At 54.4% G+C, this 16,727-nt stretch overlaps 3 protein-coding genes across 3 annotated transcripts in view; all 3 read left to right on the top strand.

Annotated features, from left to right (window-relative positions):
• Positions 1 to 37: 37 nt before the first annotated feature.
• CLTB (clathrin light chain B) lies at positions 38 to 6,477 on the top strand. Its single transcript, XM_057378553.1, has 5 exons — positions 38 to 316; positions 1,838 to 1,881; positions 3,023 to 3,140; positions 3,421 to 3,532; positions 4,441 to 6,477. The coding sequence occupies exons 1-5, from the start codon at positions 133 to 135 to the stop codon at positions 4,610 to 4,612; spliced, it is 630 nt and encodes a 209-aa protein (XP_057234536.1). The 5' UTR covers positions 38 to 132; the 3' UTR covers positions 4,613 to 6,477.
• A 2,136-nt stretch (positions 6,478 to 8,613) lies between these two features.
• NOP16 (NOP16 nucleolar protein) lies at positions 8,614 to 10,931 on the top strand. The gene is made up of 5 exons (XM_057378554.1): positions 8,614 to 8,804; positions 8,923 to 9,034; positions 9,658 to 9,727; positions 10,217 to 10,323; positions 10,566 to 10,931. Exons 1-5 carry the CDS (start codon positions 8,698 to 8,700, stop codon positions 10,707 to 10,709), a joined length of 540 nt encoding a protein of 179 aa, XP_057234537.1. The 5' UTR covers positions 8,614 to 8,697; the 3' UTR covers positions 10,710 to 10,931.
• Positions 10,932 to 11,491: 560 nt separating this feature from the next.
• Positions 11,492 to 16,727, top strand: part of KIAA1191 (KIAA1191 ortholog) — a 6,132-nt gene continuing 896 nt past the window's right edge. Inside the window, exons 1-6 of the mRNA XM_057378552.1 lie at positions 11,492 to 11,634; positions 11,712 to 11,902; positions 13,179 to 13,302; positions 14,460 to 14,584; positions 15,753 to 15,859; positions 16,176 to 16,312. Of these exons, the coding sequence (XP_057234535.1) occupies positions 11,607 to 11,634; positions 11,712 to 11,902; positions 13,179 to 13,302; positions 14,460 to 14,584; positions 15,753 to 15,859; positions 16,176 to 16,312 (712 nt within the window). The 5' untranslated portion in view covers positions 11,492 to 11,606. The remainder of the gene's footprint in view (positions 11,635 to 11,711; positions 11,903 to 13,178; positions 13,303 to 14,459; positions 14,585 to 15,752; positions 15,860 to 16,175; positions 16,313 to 16,727) is intronic.

The following is a 16,727-nucleotide window of genomic DNA, read 5'->3' as shown; positions in this document are numbered from 1 at the left end:
CGCCCGGCGCTGATGTCAGCGCGGCCGCCCCGCCCGCCGCCGCAGTGACAGCGACAGCTCCGCCCGGGCACAGTCGGGCCCAGCCCAGCCGAGCCGCGCAGCCGGACCGGGAGCGGCGCGGGCGGGCCGGTCATGGCCGACGACTTCGGCTTCTTTTCCTCATCCGAGGGCGCTGGCGCCGAGGAGGACCCGGCCGCCGCCTTTCTGGCCCAGCAGGAGAGCGAGATCGCGGGCATCGAGAATGATGAGGGCTTCGGGCCGACCGACGGCGAGGCGGCCGCCGCCCCGGGCGGGCAGGCGGCCCCGCCGGAACAGGGTGAGTACGGCCGCGGGGGCCGCCCGGCTGCGCTCCCGCTGGGTGCGGGCGGGCTGCCTAGGCTGTGCCCCTTCCTGCCTCGAGGGCAGGGAAGGGTCCTCCCGGCCGCACCCACGCGGGTCTGGGGTCCGYGGGGGATACGCAGCATCCCCGGTGAATGATGGGGTCTGTGCTGCTCCTCATGGGCCGGTGGCGGSGTGATCTGGTGAGCCAGGCTGGCATCCCAGGAATGATTCTCAAAGAGCTTCTCGAACCTCGGGATGTGGGGTGAAGCCTGGGATGTGCCAGCCATGGGGCGACTTTTCCCCCTTGCGCTCAGGCTGGGTTTCCCGGGTTTGATGGACTCCCGACTCCATATTTCAGTGCTCCCAGCTATGGCAGTGTAAAAGGCATCCAGGCGGCACTGAGGAGCAATGACAGCCTTGTCACTGTCCCCACGGACAGGAGAGCCCTTTGGGATGCAAAATGGAAGACATTGCCATTGGGAACGTTGTGGTCCCAGGCCCTGCAGGTAGAATGTGCTAATTCTGATCTCTTGCCTGCAGTCTGCAGGGGCTCTGGCGTGCGCTCTCTGCATGGACATAGGGACATTGTTTCCACAGGGCTCTGACTCCTTCCCCTAACCCAGCCCCACAGGGTCACCTCATACTGGCTGTGAAGCAGTGGTTTCACAGCTGTGCACACAGGGCCTTAGAGACAGATSAGGGCCTGGAGAGGTGTTGGCAGTCACAGTGATAAATGCAGTCAGACAGGCTGGAGCTGGGTGTAGTCATGGGGGTGAGCACCTTGGGGACAGTGCTGGCCTGAGCTGTACTGTGCCTGCAGCTGGCTGGCCAGGAGAAGCCTTGTGATCACTGGGGAAAGCTCAGGGTCTGGAGTGTGACTCCTTCAAGGCCTCTTTCTCTCTTGGCAGCAAGAAGCCCCCTGCTTGGGCTGGCTTTGTGAGCAGCTCTCTGGGGCTGTGTGCAGCTCTCTGGGGCTGTGGGGGCAGGTGCGTGCCTCATTTCCAGCCCTGACCTTGCAGCTCATCCCAGGTGGGCTGCCAAGGACCCCAGCCTGCAGGCATGCCCTCCTCTCCTAGTGGAGCACGTGAAGTGTTTCCATGGGCCATGTCCCTGGGGAGTTGCCTCGACACTCAGCTGGCAGCTCTTAGATCAGCCGTGTCTATCAGCAGCCTCTGCAGGTTGGAGTTGGTCAGGTTGTCTTTCTACYGTCAGAGCAGCAGCATGTGTCAGACTTGTGCTAGAACAGTTTCCCTAATCTTCAGATAAGATAAAACACCAGTGAAAACACYATAAAGACATAAATGCCTGCAGAGTTTTGTGTGGGAGAGAGAGGTGCTTGCTGAATCCCACCAAGGACAGGACACTGTGGGGGTGTTGGGGATGAGTGTGCTGGGCTGAAAATGGCACAAACACCCAGGAATTGCTTTGATGTCGTTTCTTGAACACCAGCCCTTCTGGGATCACCTGCAGCTGCCATAGGTGTGTTTTTCCTTCTCTCTTCTTTTTTCTTGAGCAGGTTTCCAGAATGGAGGAGCTACTGTCAATGGAGATGTCTTTCAGGTGAGCGCTCAGCCTTTTCCCAGCCCAGGGCTGCTAAGGGTGATTCAGTGGATGTGGGGCCAGCATTCTGCTGATCTGCCCCAAGCATTGACTGGAGTTTGCTATCCAGCTGCAGAACAGCTACGGTGCTCCTGGAAAGGTCTGGGTCTCCYGTGGGAGTCCTGGCTGCTCCATTCTCTTTGAGGAGAAGATGTCCCACCTGCCATGGCCTGCCCCACATCTGTTTGCAGGTGGCTTGTGCCATGAAGGAGTGCCTGGGTCCTAAGAGCAGGTGACAAATCCTCCATTCCCCATGGAAGCCCCCTCTCTCCAGCCTGGGTAGCTTCTGGAGGTCTCTGGGGCAGGCAGGAGCATCTCTTGGCAGAGGCCAGAGCCAGACCAGGCCATGAGACACTTGCATCTCCCATTAAAATCACTTGCCCCGTGGCTAGRGGTATTTCAKGGGGACCCACCTGGGTCTCCRATCCTTCCGGGAGCCTGAAGCCCAKCTCTGCTGTCAGCAATGCCACTATCTGMGAAGCTCTCACCCCTATGGTACCCAGCAGTGGGGTATATGCACTGCCCATGCCTGCTTTACAGGATGATAATCAGATCAGTAATGGGACAGACTTAATTAGATTGAGGATCTTTGAAGAAAGCTATAATCCCATTGCTGAGCTCCATGTCAGATTGGGCATCTGGCCAGTGGAAGGTGTTAGGGAAGGTGTTGAGCCAGCACGGTGCTGGGTTTGGCAAGGCCATGTAGGCACTTTGGCTCTGGAGTGAGGGAAGCAGCTCAGTCCCAGGGCTGCTGGGGCCCCTGTGAGGGCTAGGGAATCCCTGGGGAGAAGTTCTGAGGCCAGTGGCTGTCCAGTGCTGTGGGACTGCCTGGAGGATGCGAGAGCTGCAGTGACAGTGAGCAGCAGGTCAAGGAGGGAAACACTGGGAAGGCTTTAGGTGACAGGGCCTGAGGCTGGGACACAGCTTGAACAGCACTTTGGGAACACTGTCCCACATATCCCAAGCTGTCACCCTTCCCACCTCCTATCTTGGTTTGGCAGTGCTGGGAGTGTGGAGTCCTGCCTGCTGCCAGCCCTTGGAGGTGGCTGGGCTGGGCTGTGGAAAGAGCTGGTGCTGATGGTGAGGTGCTCATGTCCTGCAGGAATCCAACGGCCCCACGGATGCCTATGCAGCCATAGCCAAAGCTGACCGGCTGACRCAGGAACCCGAGAGCATCCGCAAGTGGAGGGAGGAGCAGAAGAAGCGCCTGGAGGAGCTGGGTGAGACCCAAAGCCATATTTGGCCACGCTTGGCCAAAAGTGTGGCATGCAGTCAGGGCCCTTGGGGTCYCTCACCTCATGGTGACTGCTGCAAACCAGAGAGATGTCTCGTGCCCCTGCCAAAGATACACTGTCCTTGGGGCAGTGGTGCCTCTTGCCAATGTTGTAGGGACTGGGGACAGGTCTGGGAGGTTGCAGCTGTCATGCCTGCTGAGGGGCTGCCCACCACACCCWGCAGGTGCCAGTGTGGGTGATGGGCTCTGTCTCACTTGGGCTTTAGATGCGGCATCAAAGGTGACTGARCAGGAATGGCGTGAGAAGGCCAAGAAGGACCTGGAGGAGTGGAACCTGCGTCAGAATGAGCAAATGGAGAAGAACCGAGCAAACAACAGGTACATCAGCATGGCCAAGAGGACTCTGTGCCTTCCTGGGATGTCTGGGGGTCTCTTTCCCCACAGTGGGGCTCAGCCATGCAGGGACCTTGCCAAGTAAGCATAGAGGCCCCACGTCTTGGAGTGGCTCTGGTGTCTGTGCAGAGCCGCCCTGGCTGGGACTATTATGGAATCACCCTGGCATCTCAGTGCCTCCTGCCCCTGCATGGGGCTCGCAGGGGGCAGGGTGGGGCTCCAGGTTCTCCTGGTGTRCTGCAGTGTGTGGGTCACACTCTTTGGGAGGACTAACCCCCTCTGTTCTCTCTTTCTAACCCTCTGCCTGCCTGTCGCTCCRCTCCGCTCTCTCTCTCTCTGTGCCTGGGGCTAGGATCGCTGACAAAGCCTTTTACCAGCAGCCGGACGCCGATATCATTGGCTACGTGTATGTGCCTCTTACAGACCATATCCTGCCCAGCAGGCTCTGGGGATCCCAGCCCCAGCAATGCCTGCCCAGCAAAGGGAAGAGGGGATACTGGGAGGTACTGGGCTCTGGTGAGGTACCAGAGGGAGAATGATGCAGCTGAGTGTCTCCAGGTGGTGGAGTTTTAGGAGATGAGTGGAGCTTCTGGAAATGCTTCTGTGGGAGCTGGTTGAAGATGCAAAGCCATGGGCTCTTATGCCTTTTTGGGGATTGCTCTGGTGGGTGGAGAAGTCATGGGAGCAGGCAGACACCCCAGCCCCCTGGGATGAATGATGTTTTGGGTGAGTGCAGCCACACTTGAGCATTGTGTGTCTCTGGGTCCCAGAGGACACTGAGCTTATCAGCTGGAGTAAAGGGACAGGAAGCGGGGACACAAGGGTTTTTAAGACAGGAGGAATAGTTTCCTGGGAAAGGGCTCTGCCAATGACAACCCTCAATGTCTCTGCAGGGCCTCAGAGGAAGCATTCCTGAAGGAGTCCAAGGAGGAGACCCCGGGCTCTGAGTGGGAGAAGGTGGCCCAGCTGTGTGATTTCAATCCCAAGAGCAGCAAGCAGAGCAAGGATGTCTCRCGGATGCGCTCGGTGCTCATCTCCCTCAAACAGACACCCCTGTCCCGTTAGCTGTGCCTGGCACAGCTGGGAGCACAGCGGGCATGTCTGGGCTCACTGAGCCAGGCGGCTTCGGGGGCTGGCCCAGSAAGGGCCTCCTGCTGCCTGCTCCCTGATCTGCGCCTCGGCTGTGCTCGAGTCACTGGTTGTATAACTCTCCCCATGGTTTTCCTTTGCTTAAAAGGTTCATCGGTCTCTTTTTACACTTATTTATAAATCACGGTGGCATTTCCCCGGCAAGTGGCACTGGGTGGCAGAGCTGAATTAGCGGGGAAGCCCCAGCCCAGGCTCTGCAGGAGGTTATGTCTGAGGGCCTGGCTGAGTGAGCAGGGAACATCCCCTTCCTGTATTCCCCACCTCAGCCCTGTGCTGGGAATAAACCTGCCTGTGTCTCCTGGCCAGCCTCATGTCCAGGCCTCAGTCCTAGCCCTGAGGCAGGGATTCCAGTGGGACCCTGGGCTGTTTGCCTTTTCCGCAGGGTTTAGAGCAGAGCTGGAGCAGGGCTGGGAGGGTAGAGAAACAACCCTGGCTCAGCTCCACACTGCTAGGTGCTGCAGGGAGCATGGCTGCAGCATGACACTGCCACACTGGCAGGGACTGAGGAATGTGAGTACAGGCACCCAGGTTGGGCCTGGACTGCCAGCAGCTTCYCCAAGCCCATCAGAACTCTGCCCAGCCTGGCTATGCACCCCAAAAAGCTGGTGGGGCTACAGTGTCCATGTCCCATCTGTCCTGCAGGGCTGGCAGCACAGTGGTGTRGGTCACTGGGAAGGGACTATGGAGGGAGTGTGCAGGATGTTTCCTGTCCTTTTCCCATGAATGCCAGCAGTTGGGRATGTGGGATGCCAGGCTCTGGAGGACTCTTGGCTTTGCTCTGCTCCTTCCCTTGGTACTAGAATGGGAGATGGAGGCTGTGTAGTAGCAGGGAAGGAGATAGGAAGGTCAAGCCYCCCAGCTGCCTAACCCAGGGGCCCAGAGCAGGGTTGGGCAGAGTTCTGGTTCTGAGGCTTGTACTGTCCCTGAGAACAACCTGCACATCTGTCTGCAGCTGCTCTGCCCCCCTGGATTTGCCCACCTAAGGCAGTGTGGGGAGATGCCTCAGACCTGCTCCCTGCTCCAACTTTCTCTCCTCTGCTTGGAAAGAATGGCACCAGCCCTGGGAACCTGCACAACTCCCGGGTAGCAGGAGAGGGACAGCCTTGAGCTTATGCCCTGAGTCTGGCCTGTTGGGGGCTTGGGAAGGGCTTGCAGCAGCTGGGGGGACATAGCTGAGGGGACATAGAGCAGAGCCCACAAAACACTTGAGCCCCTCTGCAGAGCCCTGCTCAACTGGAATTCAGGTGTTTGGAGCTCTCCTGCCCTGCAGCTGTGGCTCCAGGGCCAGAATGTCACCTGTCCGACTGCTGCAGCTGCGGGAGCTGTGCCTGGAGACCCGTGGCTCTGCGGCATGATCCCCCCGATGGGCTGGGAAGGGAAATGGATATGTAGGGAATCACCYGCTGTTGTGTGTTGGGACTGTGCCCCTGCCCATAGGGCTGATGGTTCCTGCCTGGCTGCCCTGAGCTCCAGCATGCGTAGGCAGCTCTGCTGTGCTGCAGGACACCTTGGGACTTGGCTGCCTGCCTCAGCCTTTCATTGCAGAGCAGCGGGAAGCACTCCTGGCTGCTTCTGGGGGCAGTGTGCCCCTCTGCCCCGTGCTCTATCCCTCCAGACCCTGCAGGCGGCTGGGCCCCTGAGTCCCTCAGCTGCCATGTGCTCCATGTCAGGCTGGGGCAGCTCTYGGGGAGCCATGCCCACAGCTGTTCTACATCCCCTCGGCTTTGGTATCTGTGACTGTCCAAATTACCTGTTACAATAAACCGACATCTCCAATCCTACAGGGCACTGTTGTCTTTCTGGAGTAGGGACACACATGCGATGTTTTGGAGAAGCCAGGCTTTCTGTGGAAAGGATGAAGCTGGAGGAGAAACATCTTACAGGAAAAAACAGGAGGGGAAAGCTGGAAGATTTGTGCACAGATGGGTCAGAAGCAGTGGCAGTGGGACCTGGGGTTTGTCTCTATCCCTAAGGAGCTGCAAACCCTGGCTTGTCCAGACAGACTGAGCTGCTTCCCTGTCCACTGCACTCCTCTCCATCTGCCAGGGGATTGTGCCCACTGCTTCTCACACCCCTGCCCCAAGTTGTCGGGACTGGAAATGYCAGTGAGGCAGACAAAAGCAGTTTYCTCTGGGAARGRTGTACTGCACAGGCAGCCAGTGAAGACGGGCAGAACCCCAGACTCCCTCATGTCTCAGAGGTTAGCTCTGGTGGCAAGAGCCTTCCCTCTCTTCTTGCCAAGGCCCACCAGCACAATTTCCTGGACAAGGTGCTTGTTTGCAGAYGGAGGGTTCATCCCTCAGCCTGTCCTTGTAAGGGCTCTGTGTGGCTGGGGCACAGGCACCAACACAGAGGGCAACACGTGGTGAAAACAGCCCAGGCTACTCAGTGAGGTGTTTCAGCACAGGCAGAGGTGTCTGTGCCCCTTCCCCTGCAGGTATGAGCTGCTGCAGCCACAGCACAGTGATCAGACTGTGGCCCTGTGTTCTCCCAGCTCTGTAGCCCTGGCAGGGGAGAGTGACGCCTCATGCATCACCAAACCCCCTGGTATGATCCTTAGCCAACAGGGGGACCATGTTTGTCAGGACACAGGCAGTGCAGGCCCCTGTGGGAACAGGGCACGCCTCTGCAGCCAGCAGGTAACAACTCCCTAGCAAGAGCAGCTGAAGCAGCAGCACATCCCAGAGAACACAGCCAGACCCTATTTCACAAATGAGAATTCCCAAYTTGTTTTCATTGAGAGTTTCATCTTTTGTGTCCTGCTTGTATCACCACATCCTCAAGACAGCCATGCCCACTCCCATTTCTCCCTGCACTGTTGTGGCTTCTCTGCTCTGCAATCCAGTATCAGTCAGAATCTTGCTGCAATGCACTTTATTACTCACCAGTTTCAACTGAACAGGTCACACAACCTCACAAACTGCCTCCCCCGCTGCTTATGGACTCTGTCTTACCAGGACCAAGCCATAAACAGCTGTTCCTTCCTCATGGGCAGCTCATTCTCAAATGCTGGTGCACTGCCTGAGTAGAGCCCCACTTCAGACCACGGCCCAGAGAACACAATTTTATCAGCCTATGACAGCATGAAGCAGGGACGAGAGGTCTGACAGGGGTGGTGAGCCTTAGTGACCTGCAGCCTCAGTGCTGCAGGACAGTGAGCTCTTAGGGAAACAAAAAAAAAATGCCACGGCACAAATTACATGTTAATCACAGAGTGTATACACCCCAATTCCAGTGCTCCAACACTTGCTCCATCGAGATATCACAACAGTCTCTCAGAAAACTCCATCCACAGACAGGATCCACCCTGGATCAGCCGGGGCTGGTAGACGCTTGTCCGTGACCGCAGCTTTGCTCTTGCCCGATGTCACTGCCGGGATTTGATGGCCGTGGCCACCATGCCCCCCAGCAGGGCAGCGAAGGTGAAGCCCTGGGCCACGACACGCGCCCGCATCATCAGCTGGGAGCGCCGGGTGTTGCCCTTCCTGAAGCTGAGCAGTCCGTAGGCCAGGACGCCGACGGTGCTCAGGCAGCCTGAGGGGAAGGATGGGGGCTGTGAGGCGCAGCTTTCCCCGGGCCTGAGCGCTGCCGGCCGGTTCCACCGCACCCCCAAACCCGAGCCGCGACCCCTCACCAGGGACCACCGCCTCGGCCCTCACCCCTCACTCAGCCTCCGTCCCGCCACACCCCGCCCCACCCTCACCGAGGGGCACCAGGGGATTCTCGCGGGTCTTGCGCATGAACTTCTCGGCGAATCCCTCCTCMGCGAACGTGGGCAGCGGGATGGGCTCCAGCGGTGGGGGCGGCCCGGCCTCCATGGCCAAGGTGACAACAGCGGCCCTSTCCCGGCTGCCGTAGCGCCCGCCTCCGGCGCGGTGTATGCCGGGGGTTGCAGTCCGAGGCAGCGCACTTATCGCGCGGCCTGCTGTCTCGGAACTACACTTCCCGTGGTGCCCCGGGGCGCGCCCGGCAGCGCTGTGGGCAGCCCGCGCGTGTCCGCCATGCCGAAGGCCAAGGGGAAGAGCCGGCGGCACAAATACTCGTACAACCTCAACCGCAAGCGGCTGTACCGCAGCGCCCGCCGCCGCGCCGCGCCGCGGATCGCCTGGTGAGCACGGGGGGTGCGGGCCGAGCGTGGGCCGGGCCGCTGCACGTGTCGGGGGGAGGGGGACGCGTACCCCGCGGGAGGGCGAGCACGGCCCTGATGTCCCTTTGTCCCCCCTCAGCTCGCACATCCGTCATGCCTGGGACCCCCACAAATCGGTGGCGCAGAACCTGGCCGAGATGGGCCTGGCCGAGGACCCCAACAAGGCTCTCCCCATCCCGAAGAAACTGCTGGTAAGTGTGGTGAGGGAGGGTTTGGCGGGGACCGCTCGTTTGTGGGGGGATGGAGGAGGTTGGGGAAAGCAGGGYGGAGAGCAGTCAGCTTCGCAGCRTGGGRCAGGTGGCTCTGGATCAGTCTCTGGCGGTGGACACGTTTCTTATCTGGATCTGTGCGCTTATTTCACCAAGATCCTKGCGTGGGAACGAGCTACAGCGCCACGGAGACACAATGGACTTTAGAACAAATACAAATAATGTCATTCCATCTCCGGGGACTTGCCAGAGAGAGGTGGGGTTGGGAACGCTGYGGCCAAGTTGCTCCTGATAACAAAGAAAGGCTCTTTGTGTACAGCAGTGCCAGCCTGGCTCATCTGCATAAGATGTCAACGCTTCCAGGTGAAAGGTTTCCATGAAACTCAAGGAAAAGAAATAGGAGTGACCTTGTTTGCCATTTGTTTTCATTCACGCAGCGTTTCTCAGCTTACAGCCTTGCCCACGAGCCAGTTTAATGGCACAAATAAAGCTCTGCTGGGATTTTCTGCCTCTTGCAGCCATGTAGAAGAGTTTTGGGAGCGATATGTGGGGGCACAGCATTCTTCCAAATGGACTGTTCTTCAGTTGTCTTTTCTCTTACTCAGGGGTTGGAAGCTGAAAGTGACGGACAGCAGCCAGGAAAGAAAATAGTGCGGAAGCCATACGTGGTGAATGGTCAGTGCTGCATTTGGGGTTCTTGGGCTRTTTTGTCACCCTGTGCTGTGCCAGGGTAGGAAAGGGTGCTATTTCTTGTCCAGCCCTGTGGAGAAGCACGTATTTTTTACAATATTTGTCCCTGCAGCCTCAGGAGGGATCTTGTCACGGTGAGATGTGCTGGTGTGTGGCCCCAGGGTGACAAGGAGCCATGGCTGCAGTGCTTTGTGTTTCAGTGGTGGCTGGGCAGATCTGAGCAGTCACTCTCTGCAGGCTGGGCTGAAAAGGTCTGCTTCTCCTGCATGAGCTGGAGAGGAGCTGCYGTGCAGGCCTGGATGCCTGCAGCCCATGCAGAGAGCTGTTGTCTGGGCCATTTTCCTGCTGGGAAGTGTCTGTGTGTGTGAGAGCAGCCAAGCTGTACAGCTGGAATTGACCCTAGRGGGAGGCTGGGGACCTCTGAGGTGTTGTTTCTTCTTCCCCTGCCTCATGCTGCCTCTGCCCTCTGCCTAGAGATGGAATTGGAGGCCAGCCTCCCTGAGAAGAAGTCGAACACACTCTCACGAGACCTCATTGACTACGTTCGGTACATGATCCAGAACCACGGGGAGAACTACAAGGTACAGAGCAGAATCGCTCAGAGTGATTCACTCCTGAATCTTCCCATCAGCAGGATGGAAACTGCTWATCTTCTCTGTCCTTGATCCTGTTTTGCAGTCAGCTGATTGTTAAGGGAAAACGACGCTTTGAACCGTGGGCAGATCGCTGTCTGAGTCAGGCAGTGATCACTCTGGTGTGGGTGGGCTGGTTTGGTGTTCGCTCTTGGGGCTCCTCCTCTGACTTTCCCTCTCCTTTGTCACAGGAAATGGCTCGGGATGAGAAGAACTACTACCAGGATACCCCCAAACAGATAAAGAGAAAGATCAACGTGTACAAGAATTTCTATCCTGAAGAATACAAGAATTTCATTGCATCACTCAAGCCAGAGAAAATGGAAGTGCAGTGACTGCTCTTTTTCCTCAGGTTTATCTGCAAGTGCAGGCTTGACATGACCTTTTTCCAAACTGGAAAAAGTTTGGAATGGKGATGGAGAAAGGACCTTATTAAACAGAGGTGGTATAAYKAATTATGAAAGACACTGAGACCAGMACTGACTATGCTGTGCTGMTTACTTGCTGGGTGGCAGCCAGCACTTCTTTTGCTTTGCTAAAATAAAATACTCTTTCTAGCTGGTTGTGATTATCTTTGTTGTGGCTCTTGCTTGGTGCAGTCCTGCTTTGGAGAGCTCTGGTGCGAGCCTGTGTGATGTTGACGTTGGGTATGTGTCACCCTCAGTGGTGACAGGGCTGGGTGTGGACTTTAGCTGGTTGTTCCGTAGGCAGCAAAATTTGGAGCGTGGCCATGTGCTGCTTCCTTCCCTGCCGAGGAAGTGGAGAGCAGTGCAGAGATCACCCTTTTATTGACAAAAGGCAGGAGCAACTCTCCAAGAAGCGTCACAGTGAGACTGATTGGCCTGTATTCCTGTTTGCTGATGGGCTCTCCAGCTTCCACGATTGATTTTCCAGGACCCAGCCGTGTSGGCTGACCCAGCAGCCTCCTGCCTGCAGGAGGACAGGACACACGGGCAGGACGCGACCCCAGCCCCGCCACGGGACCGTGGGTGTGCTGGGGACCCGGTGGGGACCCACCCGGGACCTGTCCCGGCCCCGCCCGGCCTCCTCTGCCGGAACTACAACTCCCAGCATGCCCCACGCGAAACCACCACATCTCGCGAGACTTCACGCCTATAAGAGCGCCCCCTCACCGGCAGTTGYCTCCGGTTGTAGCGGTTCCCGGAGGCTCCGCCATGGCCGCTCCGGGCCTGGCCCTGCCGCTGCTCGCTGGGCCCTGCTGAACCCCAGCCATGAGCTCTCGGCAGCCCGACGCTCCCGGTAAGGTTCCCCCCGCGCTCCCCGCCAGCCTCGGTCGGCCGCGGCGGCAGGCGCTGAGCGCTGCGCTCTCTCCGCAGCGCTGGAGCCGAGCGGCGGGCCCCGCTCGGGTAGGATGTCGCTGCCYCTCGGCGTCCCACGCCGCGCCTTCAGCTACGATGATGCCCTGGAGGACACGGCGCCCATGACGCCGCCGCCTGCCGATCTGTGTGCCAGCGTCCTCTGGAAGCAGCCGGTCATCCCCGAGCGCAAGTACCAGGAGCTCTTGAAGGTACGGGCCCGGCGGTGCCCTGGCCCCGGCATGTCCTTGGGTATCCCGCAGCTCTGGCACCCCTATTCTAGCATCGCCCTTCTCCCAAACATCCTTTGCTATTTGGTACTCCTCTTGCCTGGCTGGCGCTGCCACCATGCCCTCTCAGCGGGACTTTCGGGAGGGACAGGGGGCATTGGTACCTGGCCGTGCTCTGGGCACACCGAGGGGTGGTTGGGACAAGCGTGTGTTGGGCATCTCCTCAGTGTAGATTAAAAAAACCTAGCAACCAGGTGTTACTAAACTAGAGCATAAGGGTGGGTTTGGGTTGTATGGAAATCCTTTACAATAAGGATGATGATGCACTGACACAGTTTGCACAGGGCTAAAACAAGTGCTCAAAGCCAGCCTGAGCTCTGAGTAACCTGGTCTAGGAGAAAGCRTCCCTCCGCAATGGCAGRGGGTTGGAACTGSATGATCTTTTAAGATCCCTTCCAACCCAAACYATTCTGGGATTCTATGCTTTGAGTGTAGGACCAGCCCTTTTAAATTTAGAGGTTGTTTTCTAAGTTTGAATTTAAGTGTTGTTTGGCTGGAAATATGTAACTGCATTCCTTTGAGTTTAACCTCTATTTTATACCTCCTTTGCTTTTAAATCTTTTGTGGGAGGCAACTGAAAGTTGTGGTTTGGTACAAAAGGAAACTCTCCAGTCAAGGAACTCCTGTTTCGGGAGGAGTAAGTCAGTGTTKCACAGGATTTCTTGTTTTCTAGCATTTATTTTGTTTCTTTGCTGAGGTCTCATGGTTAGTGGTAGAGCTATGACCACTTGAATCATTGAGCAAGAAACAGATATAAGAAAYGAGGTGGGAAAACAAGTTGTTCACACCAGGCTCTGCTCTGTGACTGCCATTCTGAACAGCTGGTGCTTGAGATGCCTGTAGAAGGCATTCTTGGTGCTTTTGCCCTGTTGACCTTGAAGTCCAGTTTACATTTAGGAGAAGAACAGATGTTCTGGTTTCTTTCCTGTTGCCCTGTTTGTACTTGGACTAACAGCTTCTTGGGTCTGAGCCTGGTAGGTTTTCAAATGATGGATGCGAGTTGCTTGTTCATTGGTATGAATTCTAAGGTTCTGTACATTCCTGGGCTGCAGTGAGCACAGCATAGGGGTTTCTCCTGTGGGGTGAAGACTGGCTGCTGGAGCAGCATGGCCTTGTCTCACTTGTGGGTTAGAGAGTGGCCTGGCCAGGTGCTGAGATACTTTCCCATCTCAAACTGTTCTCTACTGGTTCCCTACAGGATGAGGAAGGGGATCCCACCATGAAACCTGTCGTAACTCCTTCATCATCCACAGAAAGTGTGAACAAGGTGCCTGTGGTGAAGGCCAAGGCCACTCATGTCATCATGAACTCCCTCATCACAAGTAAGAATGCATTTCTCACATGGGGGGTGGGCTCTGAGGGTGCTCACACTTGATGATGCCTCGGGGTAATTCCTAGACAACTCTTGGTTCCGACTGACTGTGCTCTGCTGCTGTGTGAGTTTGTTTTTTTCAGAAGATGCTTCTAGAAGGAAGCAAGGAACTGGGGAATAGGCCACACGTGGTGTTTCTGTTTTTTCCAGGGGCTGGCGGTGGGGGGGAGTGCAAGGTTTGTTGTTTGCTGACAGGACACTGCAGTCCCTGGTGCTGGAGTGCAGAGGCTGCTGCTGCTCTGTTTGCTTATTAACTTGCTGTTTCTGAATGACAGGCAGAGCTCTMCCATTAACCCAAGTGGTGAGGAGAGCTGACACACTGTGCTAATGGAGCACTTGCTGGCATTTATGTTAGTTAATAGCAGCAGCTGCCTTGCTAACGGCAACACTTCAAAACATAAATCATGAGGCTTAAAAATAAAATAGGGTCAGTTATGTTTGCAGAGAAGATGTGCTGTTTTGCAAAAAGAGGAATTATTTCTGTGTTAATCTGTCCGCAGCTACAAATCATACTTTTTTATGAGAAGTGCTATCTGTTTTGAAGAAGATATTATGCTTTTCCAGTAACCTTTTTGTGCTCTGATTCCTTTTGACTTTTTTCCTAGTTTCATTAGAGAGTGAACATCTTATGCTGGGGTTTGGAGAAAGTGTGTATGTTTTTCAGAACTGAAGTTGACATCAGTGTTTTAGATGCTGGCTCTCTGTCTAGCTGGAATAGCTTATTTTACCTAATCTAAAATCACTGTGAGTCTTTAAAACATGATATACAATGCTCTCTTGAATGTAGCGGGCCACTTAAAATGYCCAGCTTATTGGGTTCTCCTGGATTTATGAAGTTGTGAGTAGGAATGGTGCAGTGTCTGGGGTGAGATGGGATTAATTACAGGTGTTTGCATTTGTGATGTATCTGGTGATTTGGGACAAATCACTGTTCATCTGATTTAACCTGGTGTCTCAGGTTGTCAAGTCAGCATATCTGATCAGCTTGTTACAACTGTCTAAGTATGAATGATGAAAAATGGATTTACATTCAATTGGTGGAGCTGCCTTTGCTGGAACTGCTTGTGGTGGCATTTCTGTGTGAATTTGTGCTCTTGTGTGTTCTAGAGCAGACTCAGGAGAGCATCCAGCGCTTTGAGCAGCAGGCAGGACTGAGGGAAGCTGGCTACACACCCCACAAAGGCCTCACCACTGAGGAGACCAAGTACCACCGAGTGGCTGAGGCAGTCCACGTAAGGCTTTTTTCCATTGGGTTTCTCCGTGCAGATTATGTCTAGTTTAGCATTTATCTGGTGACAACTTTTTGAGTGTGTTGCCAAGACTCTCCTTAAGTTGCTTCCTCTGAAGGCTTTAATTTATTGTGTAGAAAAGTTTACCCACTTTTATTTTCAAGTTAACATTAGCCTTTGTAGTTTTGAAACCAACACAATTTTTCTGAAATCTGTCACATTTCATTGTCATATCAAATTATGACAGTTGTCTTTCCAAGTGGGGACAACCCTGCACAATCTAATTTCCTGGTTTACCTTTGAATGGTGCCCCGCAGTTGATTTCTGTAACTGTTTGTCAGAAGAGAACTGGTAAACTGTGCATTTCCAGTGTGGAAGTTACCAGATGGAACTGGCCTTGCTTCTTACTGAAAACAGATATCTTGAATGAACATGTTACTGTGTGCTACTGAGCTCCTAAAAAATCCTGCAGCTGGAATTTAATAGTCAACTCTTCCAGTGTCCTCTCACRGGGTCAAAGTTTCAATAACTGCGTTGGTGAACTACATTAGTGAGGCTTGAATAGTCACAGGAAACATTATAAGGTACCCTGTGTATTTTGTGTTTGAACTGTAACTGCCCTTCAAGTGACTTCTCCAAAGTTCAGTTTGTACAGTCCAGCTTGCAATAACACACTTTGCATACACCCAGTTCCTGTTTATTTTGTGCCCAGGTTCATCTCTGTTCCAGGGCAAGTGTTTCCATCCTGATATGCCCAGATTGCTTCACAGCGTCTGGTGTCCCTGACATTGTACCTTCTGTGAGAACTGGTCTCATCCTGATTAGAGAGCTGAAAAGTGCTGGAGACAAATGGGTGCTATGACACTTAGGCCTGTTACCAGGTAGCTGAGCTGAAGTGAGCTCTGCTGCATTCACAACCTCCCTGTGAGTGCTGGTGTTCCTTCCTGTAGCCTGAAGTGAACTTTCAAAAYGCTTATATTTGATGTGGAGAGAAACTTAAGGGGTGTATGCAGATTTTGTAATGCTGGGTACAGCTTTAGGTGAAGTTACACTTACTCTTTATCACCTGTGATATAAATAATTGTCTAGTTTTGACAGTAAAACAGGGTGTTTTTCTTTCTGTCCTGTATTTAAGCTGTGTTGCTTGTGTTTCTCTTGCCTCTCCTGACAGAACCTAAAAATGCAGAATGGAGAGACAACAAAAGATGACAAACAGAATTCTTCTGCTCAGTCCACTCCAAGCAGCACCCCCCACTCCTCCCCCAGGCATAAAACCAGGTATTCTGCCTCCTTTGGTTTCCTGCAGGCTGCTGAGGTGGGAGCTGCTACAAATAACTTTCTTACCAGTGAGGGACTGTATGGGGTGAAATGCTGAGCCTACTGAAGGTTTGTGTTGGATAGATTCAAATGCTGGAAGCTCATTGAACTTGAGCATGCATATCTTATCCTGGGTGGTAACAAACCTATTAAGATTTCTTAAATTGCCCCTGTTAACTACATGGAAAGTTCCTGGCATAGTGGGGTCACTTGAAGTATTTATTCTCCTGTTTTAAACATCTCAATGATTTTTTTTTTTTTTTTTTTTTTTCCTTAGGGGTTGGTTCAGTCAGGGATCTTCTGCTTCTATCACTGGCCCAGACTTTKCTATGGAAGGTGGTGGGGACAGAATACCATCTGAAAGATGGAGCTTTTTTGGACCCAAAGCTGTCCAGAAATCCACCAGTGAAACAGGTATGTCCTTGAAAATCTGCCTTGCCAAGAGCAAGGGAGAAACTGTCACACAACAGACTTGCTGGCTCTTTTTGGAGTCTTATCCTGCTTGCCTTGTTACTCTGTAGGACCATCTTGGGCATGTGTGTTATTCATATAATTTCTGTGCCTAAATATGGAGCAGTTGGGTAAAACCTGTGCCAAGGATCTGGAAGCAGAAATAACTTGCAGTGAGCTGCAGTAGAAGGGCAGGGTGTGAAGGTGACGACTTTCTACTTTGCTTTCTCTGATGTGTGATGCAGCCAGGACTGGAAGTGCCAGCCCTGAAGTGGAATAGGCTTTAGATGATACAAAGCTGCTGGAATTTGCATAGGCTTTCTGTGGTGTTGAGTGTCAGTGACACTGCTCACTTCTGACAGCAGTAGGAAATAAACTT

This window comes from Malurus melanocephalus, unplaced genomic scaffold (assembly GCF_030028575.1).
Source record: "Malurus melanocephalus ecotype Western Australia unplaced genomic scaffold, MMel_1.1 scaffold_362, whole genome shotgun sequence".
In the NCBI taxonomy this organism is placed as follows: domain Eukaryota; kingdom Metazoa; phylum Chordata; class Aves; order Passeriformes; family Maluridae; genus Malurus; species Malurus melanocephalus.
Note: the sequence above shows the minus strand (reverse complement) of the source record. Positions and strands in the feature narration are given on the sequence as shown.